This window comes from Eleutherodactylus coqui, chromosome 5 (genome assembly GCF_035609145.1).
Source record: "Eleutherodactylus coqui strain aEleCoq1 chromosome 5, aEleCoq1.hap1, whole genome shotgun sequence".
Classification (NCBI taxonomy): domain Eukaryota; kingdom Metazoa; phylum Chordata; class Amphibia; order Anura; family Eleutherodactylidae; genus Eleutherodactylus; species Eleutherodactylus coqui.
The window spans coordinates 197,045,442-197,063,672 of NC_089841.1; the positions used below are offsets into that span (position 1 = coordinate 197,045,442).

Below are 18,231 nucleotides of genomic sequence, written 5' to 3' on the forward strand. Positions count from 1 at the left end.
CATGTGAAGGGTATTGAAAAATTAAAAACTGGAGGAAGTGCGAGTATTTGTATGCAAATTATGAGGCCATTTGTTATGCAAAATGCTTCATTGTTTTAGTTTACAAGTCATAGTGTGTTGTGTAAGGCCGCCTGTCCACGGAGGGTCGGACCCCACATGTGGAATCCCACAGCAGAGTTTGACCCGGTGCCCAGCTGGTGAGCCCTGCGTACCTGTCCGGCGTCTTGTTCTCTGTACTGCGGACGGGCCGGCCTGCACTTTGGCAGGCATGCACAGTACAGAGGACGCTGCGCTGTCACTAAGCCGATGACACGGCTTCCATAGCGATTCTGCAATGATGATTGCAGAATGGCCATGGAACGGACGGCTTCCATTAACTGCAGTGGAAGCCCTATGTGTGTAGCCCGCGCAAAATTGCAGTATGCTGCGATTTCTTATCTGCAAGTGGCAAATTGCCATCGTGGGCAGGGAATCGCGTTCTTACATTACATGCTATGGGGCTGTATTTGGTGCAGTCGGGTGGCAGAATCTCGCTCCGTACTCCAAATCCGTCCGTGGACAGGAGCCCCAAGAAGGTCCTTTTTTGTCCATGGATTGTCCAACTCCATGCACCAAAATGTCTGACAGAGAGGTCAGATAATTGATATGTTTGAAATGGGGGCTTCATATCGTGAAAACTCTGTAGTGCAATGTCTGTATAGGTAATGGTAAGGCCCAATGTCCACGGCAGGTTTGCTTTGCAGAATTCGCATGGGGCACTAGTATGGGAAATCCACAAATCAACTTCCATAGGGAAGCATGGGCTTCCGGAAATTAATTAAAGCATGCAGATTTGTTTTGTGGACCATTTCTGTGCGGTTCCCGCACGGACGGCTTCCATTGAAGTCAATGGAAGCAGTCCAATCTGCAGCCCGCTTGCAGCAGACACTGACGCGAGAGAGCAGGAGATTTGAAAGAAAAGAAGAAAAAAAAATCTGTACTGCACATGTCCGACGGAAAGCAGTGCGGATTACCGCAGGACAGATGTCACGGCAGAAGACCGTGCGGATGCTGCCACATGCCCGTGCAGGTATGCAGGGTCCTCGGCTGCGGGCAGGGTGGGATTCCGTTGCGGGCTCCCTAATGCGAAATTTGACCTGCCTATGGACATGAGGCCTTACTCAGTGACACAAGAAGGCTCCAGTACTCGCAGACCGGGCAAAGACGCACGTGGAAGGCCAACGCCAAATTGGGTGGATGGCAGTTGTGGATAGACGGGTGACTGCAGCACAGATCCAAGCGGTGGTTGAAGTCAGAGTCACCCTACGAACAATTGTAAACCGATTGATGGAAGCTGGGTTTTATTCTCGGACCCCCCAGCGGTGCGATCTGTTAACCTGATTTTACTGCCAGCAACAACCAACCTGCTGTACTGCTAGACACAACCGGATACAAGAATGGAGAACAGTTGTGTTTAGTGATAAGTCCTGGTTCTATCTGGGGCAAAGTGATAATCGTCAACATATCTGTCTGCGCGTTGGAGAAAGACCCCGCTGTGATTTCAGAGGGCCACAGCGGTGCTGGAGTCGTGGTTTGGGGCAATCAGTTACGACAGCAGGACTGAGTTGGTGGTTGTTGATGGCACAATGACTGCCCGCCGGTATGTGAACAGAGCGGTACAATGTGTTGTCATACCCTTCATGATCACCATCCAAAATGGCATCTTCCAACAGGATAATGCCCATCCACATACCGCAGCCATCACAAGACGCCTCGAAGGTGTCACGTCCGTGGATTGGCCCGCGGGGTACCCAGATTTATCCCCAATAGGGACACCACAGGTAAACGCATTACGTCACACGGCCGCCCACCACAAACTGTACAACAACTGACTGCACAAGTCATGCGGGCATGGAGAGACCCCAACAACATATCCGAACACTTATTGACCCAAGACTGTATGGGTGCAGCCGGTGGGCACTTCTTACCGAAACCTGCACCCAACTGGACGTAACTTTGATTTACTCTAATGACGCTATCCTTTATTCTGGGTATGACTCGGTCCATATCTACCCGCTCTCACTAATTCCTTCTACGTGGAACACTTTTGTATTCCTCTAGCGCCAACACATTCTGCAGCGCCAACACGTTCTGCAGCGCCATACATGGCAGCCCCCCCCCCCCCCCCCCATATAACACAGCCTCTGTATACTGCTGGCCATAGTACAGCATGCCGGGGGGCTGCAGCTCAGACATGCAGGGATGGTGGGGGATGGAGCAGAACAGAGGACCCCTGTGTGAGCAGTGTGGGCAGGAGGCTGGTGCTGGCTGTCCCCTCACACAACAGGCTACTGTTCTCAGCACAACCATCTTCACAGCCGCCTCTCCTCACACAGAGCTGCCGGCACTGCGGCCTCTAGTAGCCCCATATTACCTCCCAGGTAGCTGAGGGGTTAACCTGTAGCTCTCGGTGAGTATGGGGTTAATCACTGCTACCCTCCCCCGCCCCCTCAGTCGTACAATTGGGCAGATATGGGGCTCCTCTCTTATTACAGCGCCCTCCCCCCGCCATCTCTCCTCCTCCAGGTCCCGCACGGACTGCCATGTCTCCCCCACCTTTGTGTTAGGACGAGCCCCGGGACGTGAGGTAACTTGTGAGGTGAGCCCCCCGCATTGCTGCCCCTCCTGGTGAGGTGAGCCCCCCGCCCTGCTGCCCCTCCTCGTCAGGTGAGCCCCCCTGGCAGTACCAGCCATGCCCATGTTTGCTGCTGGTGACATTGTGTTTTGTTACAGGTGCCAGGCGGTGTGAGGTCATGTCTCCTGAGGGAAACTCCATGGGCATGTGAGCGCCTGGCAGAGACGACGCGATGCCAGTAAGTGCCCAGTGTGTGCCCTGTGGGGTGTGGGAGCTGCTTGTCTCAGGAGAAAGTCACACAGGTGACCTCATCGGGTGTGATCGCCCGCAGCAGCGGTCGCCGACTACTCTTCCCCGTTCATAGCTCTCCGTCATGGCGGGGTTAATATACAGATTTATCCGGTGGGGAATCAGGAAGTTTACGGTCCGACTGAGGACGGGATTCCAAAGTCCCTGAAATCCCCAAAATACTGTTTCCACCAAGTAGGACGTCCTGCAGTGACAGTTTGGGGTAAAACAGCATCTTTGAGTGTTTTGGGTATGACTTGTTGCTGATGCTTCTGTTGGTGGGGCGCGCACAGCCTGACTTACCTCCGTTTACTCGGAAATTGCGCAGAAGTCACTTTGGGAATCGCCTCTTCAGTCGTAAATGGATTTGAAGCCGTGGTGTCTTTTCTTCCGGGGATTATTATAATAACATTGGCGTCGGCCATTTTTCGCGGGTTGATAAATCATTAAGATTCCCACATTCTGCGCAAATCTGAAGGCTTATCGCTCAGCGTAGATGCGTGCAGCGACTGGATGGCGAACGAGGACTTCTTCGCTTTTCTTCGTCATTACTACAGACCGCTCTGTGTAAACAGGCAGTCAGTCCCTTGAGGACAACTGCTTGCTGAATGTGAATGGAAGCAGTGGGCTGGAATGATCCTCAGTCCGCTCGGCCGCCATTCAATTGCGCCGATCACTCCTGCGTAAAAGCAGCGAACTGATTTGGGTATCTGCGCCCAACAAGTCGTCTTGTGTTAAAGGGCCCTAATTCCCACAGGGCGGAAAGTCTGCAGCGGGACCGCACGGAAATTCCATGACACTTCCGTAGCTGAAGTCCCAAGACATTTGGCGCGAGTTTTGAAAGCGTCTAATTCCGCTGTGGCCATCTCTCCCCGTTGAGAGCCCGCAGCGGGAACGGCAATACAGTCGACATGCTGCGGGTTTGAACTCTGCGTGGCAAGCTGTGTTTTGGCGCGGCTTGGCCGCAGCGTGTGGAAGACATTTTTGCAAATCTCATCCACTTTGCTGCTTCATCTCAGGTCTAAGATTGCAGGAGGAAAGTCCGCACGGAAATTCTGCGACAACTGCGCCCCGTGTGAACCCAGCCCAATGTAGAGCTGCTAATTTCTCATGTGAATGATGTCGGCGGTCGCTCGCGCAGGCGGATACATTGCTGGCGCGTGCAAACGAGAAATCGTTCATTCGCTGTATAAGCGAGGTCCGAAACCTGTTTGTAAAAGCATGCAGCCGACCGCGCCAATGTCGGAGGCTGTTCTGCCTATGTATGAAAGCGCTTATTTCTGTGGGCGTAGGCATAAATCGCCGCAAGTCTCCCGCAGCGTTTTACACGTCCACAGCCCATATGCTCTGCCGTTGTTCAGAGCGGGGATGCGTTTCAAAACGCTGCCCTCTTGCGACGCCTGCGTAGGGACAACGCTTCGTACGGAGCCATTAGTAGGGCAGCGTATCATACGCAGATATATGGGGCAGGGAAATCTTAATGTTGGAGGAGGGCCGACACTGGATTGGAAAGAGTTAATTTTCCAAAGATTGCTAATCATCATTACAGATCATCTTTGTGTGATTCTGTTGAGTAATTACAAGAAATCCACAAAGGGCCCCCCCCCCCACACTGGGAGGTGTGCTGGGGGGGGGGGCGGGAGGCAGGGAAACTGGGTTGGAAAGGGTTAATGCACAAAGTACTTGTCCTTCCTGCTCAGCCCCCATCACTTTGCCTAATAGTCTGGTGATGTATGTCTAATGTGCCCATAGACTGCCACTACCATGTGGCATCCCAAGGGCCCTTTTGGTTGGGATACTGAGGCCTCAACTGTGTTTAAGGAGTCATCTGGGGGCAAAAATTAAAAAAGCCATACCCTCCTCACCCGATCCCCTGCCACTTGCTGCAGCAGCGATGACATCCCAGCAACGGGACATCTGACTGCTGCAGCCAATAGTCGGCTCACTTGGATGGGCGATCAGCGGTGCTACCAGCAGTGGGCATCGGCAGAGCGGGTGAGGCTGGCTTGGATTCTACGTTCTTGCAGCAGGCTGAGCAGCTGTCAAGAAGACTGCTTTTGTCCCCAGATAACCTCTTCTTCTAAATGTGCTTTTCATTACAACCATGTGGGAAGACAAGAGACCTCCACATACCGCACGACAATACGGCGTAACGAGAACCGCCGATCTTCTATCATTTACGTATACATATAGGTGACCGTGTGCCTCCCCGGTAATTGTAGAGGTTGCTTACAGAACAGCGCCGTGATAAGAATCGCCATTTGTACGGCTTCACGGTGGGCGAGAGGTTACATCTCCGTGATGATTGCTTTTATGTAAATGACCATCAGATATTCAGGATGATTTTCTGGCCACTGATTGTTCAGTGTAAACAGCATTACGTAATCAACCAAGCCTTCAGGAAACGCCTCGCAAACAAGGGGAGGGGGGGTACGGGTGCCAATCTAAACCGTAACATACAACCGAACGCTGCTGACGCACCGCTATAATGTGGCTGCACTTCTCTTCTGTATTACGGCTGCACATGACATAGTAATGAAGTATGTAAGGCTGATGATGGGTCCAGAGGAAGGCGTCAGGTAGAAGCCAATTTTTCTCATTTTAGGGGAACCTTGAGGCCCCCTGTCCGCGGCAGTGATTTTCATGCCGTCTGAAGCTTTCCATAGCATTGCTATGAAAAGCGCCGGCCCCCTGTCCACGAGCGGAGAATCATTGCGATTCTCCGCTTGGGGCCGCAATTCGCAGCATGCTGCGAATTGCTCCAATTCTCCGCGGTCAGATTAGGCTGACTGGTGGAGATTCGTCTGCGGCTCCTGCTCCCGGGCGGGATACCGCAACACCCGCGGACAATGGGGCCTTCTTTTTTGGTTTAGCAGAATTGTGAGCAGTCGAGGTATTACTGTTAAAAGGGCGGCTTCAGACAAGCATGTGCGCAACTTATTTGCACAGTAAACTAGGTTGATTTGTGTACGTTTTTGCAGGGCCTGTTCATATATGTGACACCCCCGCCCTGATTTAAAGGGCTATTACTCTAATAAGGTCCGTGTTCGTTTTTTTTTCTTGAGTTTTGCACAGCGCATTCCACATCCCCTGCACAGTTGTACTCCTTCCATAGACTTCTAGGGGCTCATTGGTGGCGAACGTGCAGGAAAATTATTTTTTTTTTTGCACATGCACACAAGAAGAAGAAAAAGTCATACATGTGAAAGAACGCATTGACATCAATGGGTTCTATTTTTTGCGGATTTTGCACGTACTAATCCGTCCGTGTGAAGCCGCCCTTTTACTGATGCTAAAATGCACACAGGTTTACGGCCATTTAAAGGGGAGTTATTCTGGCAGATAAGGGAAGAACCATCTTACTCTAGGAATGACCCCCAGTTGTGATGGGCACGATGCCAACATGGCTGTAGATTACATTTGGGCGTTGAAGGTATTTTCCCGAAATAACCCCTGTCCCTGGTTCGGAGCTTCCATGCTCGTCTCTTACTGTGTCTTCTATGTGTCGCTGACTATTCTTACTGGCACCTCCAACATGCGGTCGGGCATTATGTGGCAGCTCGTGGCGTTGTGTAGGGGCAGCAATAAAAGCCATTACTGTTGACATGCTGAGATTCCGGACATGACATACAAACAGCTTGGCTGTCCAGATGACACAACTGAGGGGCTTCTTGTCACATTCTAAAACCAAGTGAGCCGCATTGTCCTTGGTGGAGGGCACTTACCCATCCAGCACTCAGTTGTGCTAATGTCTTGCTGTAGTTTGCCCACTGACGTGTGTATGGTGGCTTTGAAGATGTCCAGGATTAGGAAAAATGGGTCTGCCTTAAAAAAATTTTAAAAAAAAACCACCACTTGGTGGTGCCGTCCAAAGCCATGGTAGGGATGGGTAAGAGTATGGGAGCAGGTTCCACATTAAGGCGGCTCTTGTGATGTGCTCGCGCCCCCTTACCCAGATGCGGAGCCTGCTTAGCTTGCACAGAGGCTTCTTGTGCTACTCTATCCCTGCGTGACTAGTCAGCATCTAATGACGTTGGATCACAACCCCCGTAGAGGAGCAGTGATGGCAGCCATGTTGAAACGGAAACGGATGACACGTAAAAAAGGCTGAATGGGGTTTTTAATGTGGCAGAAAATAACTATCTCTTATCAGTAGGCAACCACGACATGCTCCATGTTCCTGACTTGAGCGGTTCTGAGTGTTGGCTCCGTCTTGGGATGATCTGCACCCTTCCCCACCCCCACCTAAGTGCTTCCAGCCACTTATTCCGGGAAGACCTTGTGTTCTCCCAGTAGTTGTGGCTTTTCTCTGCTGTGTAGTTAATGGTGTAATGTAAGAGCGTGTGCTGTCTAAGATTATCCACGCTATTCAAGGGCCAAGTCATCCTAAAAGAAGGATCCTCCCGATGGCCACGCGGCTATACATTCCCATCCTACAGCCAGCTGTCCTCTACTGCGAGCAACTGGAGGCAGGGGGCCGGGGGGAGCAGCGCCTGTGCGAGCACATAGGATGTCAGCGAGATTCGGTATTATGTTGCAGAGCCGTCCTTGTTAGGACATGAATGGCTGAAAGGCAGATTCAGTGCACAAGATACCAACTTGTAACATTGTGACGTATTGGGGGAGAATCAGATGGGATGTCATGTCTGCATGAGAGATGCCTGTCTAGGAGCCGCTTGGGATCCGGTTTATACTGGGCACTGACTTGGACACAGTACTCCCTTTCTCTTTATTCTGTATGGAGGATGATGTCACCACCACATGTTCTGGGCTCTTAAAGAGACAGGAGCCTTCTGCATAATGGGCGAAAGACATGGCAGGGTAAGCAGGGGGATCTTCTGAAATGCTGCCGGCGTTCCCCTTCACCGCAGATGGCTTTGTGTATGTAGAGGGAGCCGTGAGCTCCCCTGGGGTAGTATTTGCTGGCTTGCAGGGGGAAGGGGGTCTAGTTTGAGATGTTCCAGGAATAATGCTGTGGGGTCTCGTGTCGTTCACCTTGAATATTGGAATCGTTCTGTTTCAGATTAGTAGTTTATGCAAATTACTTTGCAGTTGGGTGTGTCTGTAAGTGATTAGCATAGGATATTTCAGTTTAATCGATTTGCAGCATCTTCCGTCGTATCGCTCCAGGTTGATGTGCGTGTGCTGCCCACTTCAGGGGTGTAGATGTGGTATGCAGCTGGATTACTTTAGGACGGTGACCTTCACTATGTGAGATAATGGTGATTGTGTGAGTTCTCTATTAGAGACACGGACGGACGGACGGACGTCCTAGAGGTCTATGATCTGTAAAGTTGTAACCCAGGCTCTATAGGGTTATGGTTTTGAATGTGGCTTCTTTAATGCCGTCTACATTTTTAACACTGCTTTGTGCGATTTGCATAGTTTTTTTTCACACTATTGTGATTTGCATATTAGACTATATGGAAATGTATTCAAAAGCAGATAAATGGAGATTAGCAGAGTAATTGTCCAGCACCGGGCACAAAGTGACTATAATGTGCTCTTTCTATAATGCATAATGAGAATATCCAGCAACAGGGTATGGCTTACGGATCTTGGCAGTAATGCCTTACTCATCGCTCCTCATCATGGTTTGTTTTTTTCTTTTTTTTTTGTCTACTGATGTAATTCTAATAGTTTTCAGACATAACTGCATCAAAGAAAACTGTGTAGACAGATGGCAAATAGTATAACTATTTTATTTCTTGTCGTGCATCACTATTCGTCCTACTAAGACCAAGTCTGTTTCTCAGACAACAGTATGGCTCCGTAGCATGCATGGTGCCCCAACATACTAACGTCCTTCTATCGGACTGGCATATGGTTTCTCTTCCACTTTCCTGCATCTTTATTTTAAACTTTTCTCTCCACTTAGGCACAGCTGGCACAGGCCTTATATGACAATGCTGCGGAAAGTCCCGAAGAGCTTAGTTTTCGCCGAGGTGACGTGATGTTGGTCCTAGAACGAGACCCTCCTACCCTCGGTGGATGGTGGCGTTGCTCGCTTGGAGGGAAGCAAGGAATTGCTCCTGGGAACCGATTACGGCTTCTTCCAGAGACAGAATCGCAGGAAGATGAATACCAAGCACCTCGCCTTCTTGGAGCTACAGTTGTCATCTCAAAAGCACAAAACCCTGAAGACAAACTAACCGTTCGCAATGAGACACAAGAGACCTCATCATGCACAGAGGTGGGATAAAGACCTCCGTAGGTAGGTCAGATGGCAGATGGTTATGTCAACTGATTTACTTTCTTTTCTTAGGTATACCAAGTACCACCAATCGCACGCCTTTGTATTTCATCACCCACGTCAGAAGATGACATCTACAACTCTCCACGTCAGATTGAGGTGCTTCAACCCTGTTCACAAGAGGTGAGAAACCTTCTCAAAATAAAGTGCCACATAGTGTCAACCACTACAGCTCCATCATTATTGCAATGTGGTCAGTGCAACAGTTTGAAACAATTCTGGAACTTTCCGTTTATTATGATATGATGGGAACCAGCTACCATATTTTTGGCTTTATTAGGTGTGTCCTATAAAGCGGACATGCTGAAATTCAGACCCAGACAGCAGCTGTGAGAAAAGGATTGTATGTCCTTATCACACAGCTGTCCGCTGGGACCACCTCCATAGCAGGACAGGAGAGCCGCCCATAGGAACAGCTGATTGGTTGGGCGAGGAAGCAGCAGTTCTGCCCATACACTATCGGCTGTTCCTACGGACGGCTTTCCTCCCCTGCTATGGAGCCGGCAGCATTGTGCTAAGCTTTGCATGTCTGCTCCATAGCAGGGGAGAAGAGCCGCCCATACGAACAAGTAATTAGTGAGCATCAGTGATAATAACTGCTGCTCCCCGCATCCACCAATCGGCTGTAGGTAAGGGCCGCTCTCCTCCCTTTCTTATCACACAGATGCCGACTCCATAGCAGGGGAGGAGAGCCGCCCGAAGACACAGCTGATTGGTGCCAAATTGTGCTGAAATGTATACTCCATACCTCAGCGTAATGAGATATGCCAGGCAGGGTTCCTGAAAAGTTGGGTGACAACTATTGGAATTATCATTACATTGTCACTCAGCTCTTCCAGGATCCTGAATGCCAACTGCAGAGTTATGCAAGCCTTTATACCACATACATCCCTATAATCAAACATGGCATTCAGGGCTCCTGGAAAGCTGGGTGACCATTAATAAGATCACCATTACATTTACACTCAGCTGTCCCTGGATCCTGAATGGCGGGTTGACCTAGGTGTATATACTTCATTCCGAGGCGGTAATACTGCTCTTTATTCCTCCTGTGAGGCCTCATGTCCACGGGCACAAACAGTTTCCCAGTGCAGAATCCTGCAGCGGATTCCAGACATGCTAGGAGACATGAGGCCAAAAAATACATTTACTCACCTGTCCGGACGTGGCACAGGTCTCCCCTATCGCGGCCGGATCTTCTTTCTTCTGCATGGCAGATGCGCTGGGGCCGCCGGTGGCGTGCCTCGTGTATGCGCCGTGCTTTCTCTTCTTTTTTTTTTTTTTTTTAATGTCCTGCTTTCCCGTGGATCCGCAGCTCGGACGCAGTGTCAGCTGCATCTGTGCCGCGGAGCAGACAGCTTCCATTGACTTCAATGGAAACCGTCCGTGCGGGGAAAACCGCAGAAAATGGAGTATGCTGCAACTGTTATCCCGCGTGTGCGGGAGATTTTTTTTATTTTTTTTCAAAATTTGGTTAATTATACTACTCAACAAACCTCTTACTACTGTCACGCTGTTTTCTATCCGTGTCCTGCAGGTTTATGATATGCCATCATCCTTGCTGAAAGATGCACAATCTATGTATGATAGTCCTGTGTTGCGACTAAAAGTAGTAAACAATGAGCCTGTCCCGCAACCTGAGGAGATTCCAGAAGATATTTATGACGTGCCACCAACCTTTCAGAATATTACACTAGATGATGAGGAAGACGAGGGGATTTATTCCATGCCCTCTAACTTAAAACGGGTGTCTGGTCTTCAGAATCTGTATGAAGCACCTGAAGATATTCTTAGCTTCGCTCACTTACCGGAGCCCATTGACCCACCTCAGACTCATCGTCTCTCGGTTTCTAGCACTGGCAGTGCTCGATCGGCAGATTCTGGTGGGAGTAGGGAGTCCGGTCTACCATCCCTTTTGAATAAAGATCCTCGTATTGATGGTCTTTCTACAGTGGAGGCTTTGCGAATGCAGCATCAGGAACTACAACGGATAATGATACTTGTAATAGATGGCCCTCATGAAGGTGCAAGACAAGGAGGCCTAGAAAATCAAGGAACGACTCTGGGTGTCGAAGTCCTTAAAGACTTTATTGGCTTGGCACAAGTTGTCCTTCTCCACTCCTGCCAAGCTTCAGACCCATCGCTACATCGAGAACTCTCTGGACATCTAGAGCAACTGGAACATGTGTTGCCGGCACTCCAGGAGGGTGGGAATGAGTTATTATCGCTGTCCCATCTAATTCAGGAACAGAGTGGGTGTATTGTGGCACTGGTAAATGCAAACGCAGCCCTTCTCTTCCCAAGACCACGACTTTCTTCTAGTGAAAGCCTTTCACGACGGCCACTTCCTGCAATACCTAGTGCTTCCCCTGCACCACATCGCAAGGGTAGCATTCAGGATCGACCCCTGCCGCCACCTCCTATTCTTCACCGAACTCCTAGTGATCCTGGGGAGGATGCTCACAGCGAGTATGAGAGGATTCAATGCCGAGACAATCACTATGTTCACTTACAGGTGAGAAAGCTCATACACTTATATCTTCCCCACCTCCTAGGTTATGGAATTCAAACACCTACTCATAACCTGCTTTATGTATTTATTTTTTTTTTGGTTTGTTTGTTCTTCCAGGGTACAAATGTGCAAACCACGTTGAAGTTTAAAGACCAACAGAAGACTGTGGAACAGAAACCTTTACAGGAGAGAAAGGTGATGGGTTTTCTTATAACTTTGATATGTGTCTGGTAAAACAGAGTTGACTACTAGACCTAGCTTTACCCTGGCTTCCCGCATATGTATGTCCATATAATGTCCATTCTTCATCTGTAAGGAAATCTAGTAAAACTATTTTCCTACAGTAATATCAAACTTGATCAGTAAATGATGTTACCCTTTAATCTGTTAATGACCAAGTACAGTAAATTTGCAGCGCTTTGTCCTGGGCTCTAATCCCAGCCGGTTGTAAAAATATGACGCAGGATTAAAACTCCTAGAATCTAGCAAGAGCAGGTCAGATCCTCGGCTGTTAGTCACAGCTGAAGGCCCAGGGCAGAAGCGTTTTATTAACCGCTTCTGCCCTTACCTTTTTAGAGACTACATGGCTCTCAATGAATGCTATGTAGTAAAGAGAGAGGGTGTTACTTTTGCTATTTGACCCACAATCACGTAACCACCGGGTGCCCTCTGCCAAGGCAGAGCTGCAGGGTCCTAGCAGACCCAGAACAGCTCTGACCGTGACGATCACACTAGGGAGCTGTTTTTCCGCTGTAACTAGGGCTCCTATGGATGCCCGAACTACAGTAGAAAAGTGGGGGGGGGGGGGGGGGGAGGAATGTGACGTCATGGGGGACGTGGAGGTTAAAAAAATTGTTACAAAAAATTATTATAAGTTAAAAAAAATATATATAAAGAAAATGAGCCGCTGCCGACTGCAACCTGTAATCCGAGACTACAAACTATATATCAAAATGAGGAACCTATTCCTGTTCTTTAGCGTAAATATACTAATTTTTTTTTACTCCCAATAAATGAAAAGTCAGTGAAAGCTATTAAAAATCGCCCTATATGTCACAGAAAAAAACAAAACGCAGCAAAAATAATTTTGGCAGCTGAAGAAAAGGGAAATAGGGCAGCAAAACCACCACATGGGTAAAATCCCTAAATAGTGTCCGGTCCTTTTTAAGACCAAAACACCCTGGTCCATAAGGGGTTAAGGCCGGTTTGAGGATGTTTTATCTATGAATACTAACTTTGCCTTGCTTGAAAATAGCGCATTTTTTTTCCTTGCGTAAGGGCTTGGGGCGGGCGTGATTGTTCCGTTATGCGACCATGAAAATCATGGCCGCATACTGGGACGAAAGCATTGATTTTCAATGGTTTTGTTTGCACTAGGGAGATTCTCGCGTGTTAATACTACATGGAAGGAAAGTTAGAACTTGCGCTATCTTTCTCCTACGTAGTTAATACTATGTTTGAGAAAGATAGAGCAGGATCCATCTTCCCGTGCTTTTTTTTTTTTTTTGTTTCTTCCAAACTCGCCTGCACTAGCGTGAGGTTAGAACGCACCCTGGAAAATAAAAACCTGTTCATGTGCCCGACGTTCCGTAGTGGCGAGCGTAGTTGCGCGTACACCCATGTGAAAAGCCCTCATAATGACCTCTAGCCATTACTAGCTGCATATTAATATCTGCTCCAAAGTATCTGAAGTCCCAATTGAAATCTCGTGAAGCTCCATACTGATCTCCCGCTCAGGTCAGTGACTGGCTGCAGCAGTCGCGTGCTGGGACCGCATGCGATCAGCTGCCCAGAAGCAAACTGACAATGGTGCGGCCGTGTAGACTAAATTGGTAAGCGTTGGCTTATTTTTAGGCATTCCTTGCATTTATAAAAAAAACACTCTCCTCACCGGACAAAGTAGAAGCTCAGGTAGTCTGGGAGGTTACCCCTAGCAGGGATCATTAATGCGCAGCGCTGCTGCAGGGAACAGCGGGGATGTCGGCCCAAAGAGGGGGCGGCTTTTATACTGCATTTTAAGGGCATAAGCGCTGAGGATTTCTGCAGCCTCTACGGCCATGTACATGCTGAGAAAGCAAATCCAGTGTGAATTGACTTCAGATGCGCAGCATGTCCATAATATACTGCAAACATGACCCTTTAGTAATGCATAGATTTAAATCCACATGTAACAAATGCAGATCTGTCCCTGCAGGAAGCGCCTTGTATGGATGTTCCCGGAGCGTCTCGGCTTAATGATAATTAAATTGTGTGTGAACCTGAAGCTGATGGGCATCTGCCTGCATCAAAGAGAAGGGAGATTCCTCCTGAGACTCCGTATTCTAGCAGTCTTTTAGGCTCTTTCCCTCCTTTCCTATATAAAAAAAGCTTGAAGGTAGATTGGGGGGGGGTCTCCCTCTCCTTTACATGGACATCAAAATCCAAATTTTTTTGGTTTCTAGTCCTTAATTTAGATGTATATTTTTCCCTTTATTTCAAATATGTTGTATTTCTTACAATTATTGTCTCATTTGCCGCAGTAAAAAAATTTTGGAGCCTAAATATGAAACCCTGTCCTATTTTAGGGAAACTGAGTATATCCAAGGCTTGCAGGAATAAGACCTTCTTGATGCAGGATACTACCTATAGGTTTCCTATGCATTGTGGGTATTTATCTGCCAGAACTTCTGTTAATGAAGGGATGCAACTTGCAATCAGACATGTAAAGATGGCCCATCTGATTTAACCCCTTTAAAACACGTTTTACTTTTCTCCTTGGAGTTCTATTTATGAATATCTTAAGTGAAGCATCAAAATTATGGGCTAAATAGCTGTATTTGGACGTAATATTCTGATTCTATGAAAAACATGGTAGTGGTTAGAAGATACTGCAATTACCGTTAGCCCGACAGTGACATGGATCAGAAGGATTAGTTTCTCCTTAGGGAGAGCAACTAGTAGCTGTGAGGAGGCTTATAAGGCTGTGCATGCACCTCCTAGCAAATGTATACAAATTCTTGAAGGAACAATACCTCTACAGCACCACCTAGTGGAAGGCAGCATTCCTGCAAGTCAATGTCTGACCTTTTTAACAAGCAACGACTGGAAATCTAAGCCAAAGTCTGAAACGATAACCATGCACAGACAGCTATTTCAGGGCGATTACCCTTTAACACTGTGCAGTAGATTGCTGGCTTGGCTAGTGAAGTGGCCTATGGATGTGCGTCAGGAAGGGTATTGTTTCCTCTTGGTGAAAATGAATTTGACACTCCTGTTCTAGGTGTTTTCCCTGAGGGCCACATCTGCCTTTGAAGGGGCAATTGTAATTCTCAGACTGTATATTATGGCCACAAGCGCACTTATGCAGCGTATTACATGCACAATTTATATGTGCATAATACGCAGTGAGTTTAATGGATTCCTCCACATAAGCCTGTGTAAAGAGCCCTCACCATTCTGTGCTTTCAATCCCCACAGCATTAAATGAGCAGCTGGAGACTGTACCATCTCTGCTGCAGGGAAAACACTGTCATTACAGTAGCAAAAAAAAAAAAAAGCCCACACCCAAGTGCATCAATGGCAAAAGTCATGGGTTTCTGAACAAGGTGACCATATTATATGCATGTGTATATTATATAATTTTTGGTTTTATGTTTTATAAAAAAACAACAAGCTATGAATCTGGTATTGTCACATTTGAACTGACTTCTATTATAGCTGATGTGAATCTCTTATAACTTAATGTATCTATGAGTTTGATAGCTGTGCAACAGGAATAGTGGGAAATGCCTTCCCCAATTGCCTCAAAGAGCTTCTAATTGAAGTTGTGATCTATTCTCAGGGCTGCGGTTACATAAGGAGGCAACAAAGAGTCTATAAAACCTTGTGGAGGCATACAGAAGTATAGTATGGCCTCAGGTGTCCATATTATGACCTCTACAACTCAGAGCGTGCACAGAGAAGTAATATGGCTACGTACATGAGCCTATTTGCCAGGTAGTTATATATTAATTTGTGACCACATGTTGATGGTTACTAACTGTCCTTTCTTACGTCCGCATAGTCCAAGTAGTGCCTCGCTGTATACGGGGTCAGGCTGCTGCTCTTATGGTTTGAATTGGAGGTTCCAACTATTTATCACCTCAGATGCTGCGGTTCAGTGACCGTCGCATCTAAGTGGTTGCAGAAGAGTAGGCTCCATCAGCCCCCACAACACAGTTGCAGGTAGCCATTTAAGGAACTCTTAGGCCCTGCCAGAGGTGCTTCTTGCCAGTATAATACACTACATCAGAAATTGTATTAGGGTGGGGGAAAAGTGGAATTAAAAGCTTTTTAATGCGTGGAAGCAGAATAAATCCATTCTTTGCTGGATTTTTGTGTTAAGGCCTAGCTTCTGAACCAAGTGCTGGCTATACCCACAGCATATGCCATAAATGGCTGTCGGATGCGGCTCCTATCTGAGGAGGTGACCACCGCATGCAGGAGCAGAAAGAATCAAAAAGTATTTGTGCCCCTTCATGTCTCTTCCCATTCTGATCTATAGAAGTGAATGGAGAGAGTGACGCCTATGATACAAGGTCATCTCATCGTGAAGATGGCTGGGGGTCCTAGGGCTGAGGCCTACATTTATCTGATGATTATTGCATAGGCAGTAGATGCCCATTTAAGTTTTCTTACATTCAGACATACTAAAAAAAAATTTTTCTTTTGCCCCTCTCCAAGGTTGACACGTGCCCAGAACCTTCTGAAGATGATCGACACTTGCTTCGTTTTTATGCTTCTCAAAGCCATGGCCATCTACAGACTCTTCAATCTTGTGTGAATACTTTCCTTGGGAGTGCGAGTTCTCAGCCGCCACGTGTCTTTGTAGGACATGGCAAGCAGCTGGTGATAGCGGCACACAAGCTGGTGTTCATCGGGGACACACTTGGTCGAATGCTTAGTTGCAACCAACTTCAAGCTAAGCTTGCGGGTGAAGGAGCCGCGCTCTGCCAAGCACTGAAGGAAGTTGTTCTAGCCACGAAAGAGGCTGCGGCCCTGTACCCGTCTCCTGTCGCACTCAAAGCCATGGTAGTGAGCGTCTCCGTCCTATGCACCTGTGCCCGTAGCTTCACGGACCACCTACAGAAGATGGCCAGTTGAGACAGACATTTGTTTTTTGACAGCATTATGGGTTAATAGCTAGAACTAAGCAATGTGTAAAGCTTTAGCATCAATGGACACTGTGGTTTCTTGCACCCTGTTTTTAAATATTTATTTTGTAATAAGACAAACCAGTCATGTTTTACTCAAAATACAGCAGACTTCTCTTTTACTCATGTGCGCAGTCACTGTAAGAGCAGGCGCACAGGAGCGGAACTTCATTGCGTATTCCACACACAATAGGGTGAAAGTCAATGACAGTACATTTTTTTCTTTATCCCTTCACAGTTGTGTATTATACACAATGAATGTACTCAGTGAAACTGGAGAATGGTGCATTTTAGAAATTTTTTTTTTTTTGACACATTAATAGGAGTCCCACAATGAGAATACCCCCTTAGCTCATTAACCCTTTCCAATCCATTTATTTTTTTCTCACCCATTCTCCCCCGCTCCAAATAAATTGGAGCTGGGGAGAATGGGTGAGAAAAAATACATTTTCCCTGCACCCTCCTGATCTGACAGTGTGCAGGGAGGGAGCTGCTTACCTGTCCGGCGTCTTCTGCATTCTCCTGCCTCGGCGATCATGTGACCACTGGGGTCAGGTGGCACCTGGCAGTCACATGATCGCCGGTCCGGGAGACAGGAGAATGCGGAAGCCACCGGACAGGTAAGCAGGCCCCCCCCCCCCCCCCCCACAGTGCAGGCTCCTGGCTCGGCGGTCATGTGACCGCCGGGGGTCAGGTAACACCGGCGGTCACATGATCGCCGGCCGGAATCTGTATACATAGCACTCAATTAGCACTATGTAATGCAATGTGTAAAGGAGAAGACAAAGGGTTAAAAACCCTTTCTGCCTTCTCCTCGGGCATCCTTGAGGACCAGTGCAGGAGTGTAGCTGCACCCGATGTGTCTGACGATCGGGTGCAGATGCACTGCAGTGTCGGGCCTGCCCTGACATCGGAGCTGTGGAGGCAAATGATGTTGGGGCAGGCCCGACATTGGCTTGCAAAGGGTTAATATGCACATTTGACCATGCGTGTGGGTTTTGTTTTTTTTTGTACGTGCCACATAACAGATTATAGCCTCCTCCACACACTCCATTGCTGAAAATCTGAATGTATTTATTTTTTTGCCTGATGCTGGGCTCCAACCACCCTGGAGAGGTATAGCCTGTTCATAAGAGCAGATAGTCATATGGGGAAGCATTCAATTAATTTAAATCTCAGCTCATTCTGACTTTAGAGGTCCAGTGAGTGGCCCTATTGGCAACTGACCTTTTTGTATGCAGCGGAATATAGAGAAGACTTTGTCACTAACTTAGACCCCCTACGAGACGCCAACTCCTAATGAGCAGAGATTTAATTAAAGTTATGAATCTGCATACAGCAATCTGATTATCTTCTCTATAATAGGCTTTCCTTCATGCAGGGCCACCACCAA

General features: G+C 47.8%; 1 protein-coding gene across 6 annotated transcripts; it reads left to right on the forward strand.

Annotated features, from left to right (window-relative positions):
- The first annotated feature begins 2,427 nt into the window (after positions 1-2,427).
- Positions 2,428-16,960, forward strand: EFS (embryonal Fyn-associated substrate). 6 transcript variants are annotated; one of them, XM_066603999.1, is made up of 8 exons: positions 2,431-2,449; positions 2,566-2,638; positions 2,773-2,852; positions 8,781-9,095; positions 9,168-9,278; positions 10,693-11,670; positions 11,785-11,862; positions 16,369-16,960. In XM_066603999.1, the coding sequence occupies exons 3-8, from the start codon at positions 2,847-2,849 to the stop codon at positions 16,786-16,788; spliced, it is 1,908 nt and encodes a 635-aa protein (XP_066460096.1). In that variant the 5' UTR covers positions 2,431-2,449; positions 2,566-2,638; positions 2,773-2,846; the 3' UTR covers positions 16,789-16,960. The 6 variants fall into 6 exon arrangements, with proteins under 6 accessions (XP_066460099.1, XP_066460096.1, XP_066460095.1 ...); XM_066603998.1 differs by having other exon boundaries at positions 2,435-2,449; positions 2,566-2,706; XM_066604002.1 differs by lacking the exon at positions 2,566-2,638 and having other exon boundaries at positions 2,428-2,449.
- The last annotated feature ends 1,271 nt before the right edge of the window (positions 16,961-18,231 follow it).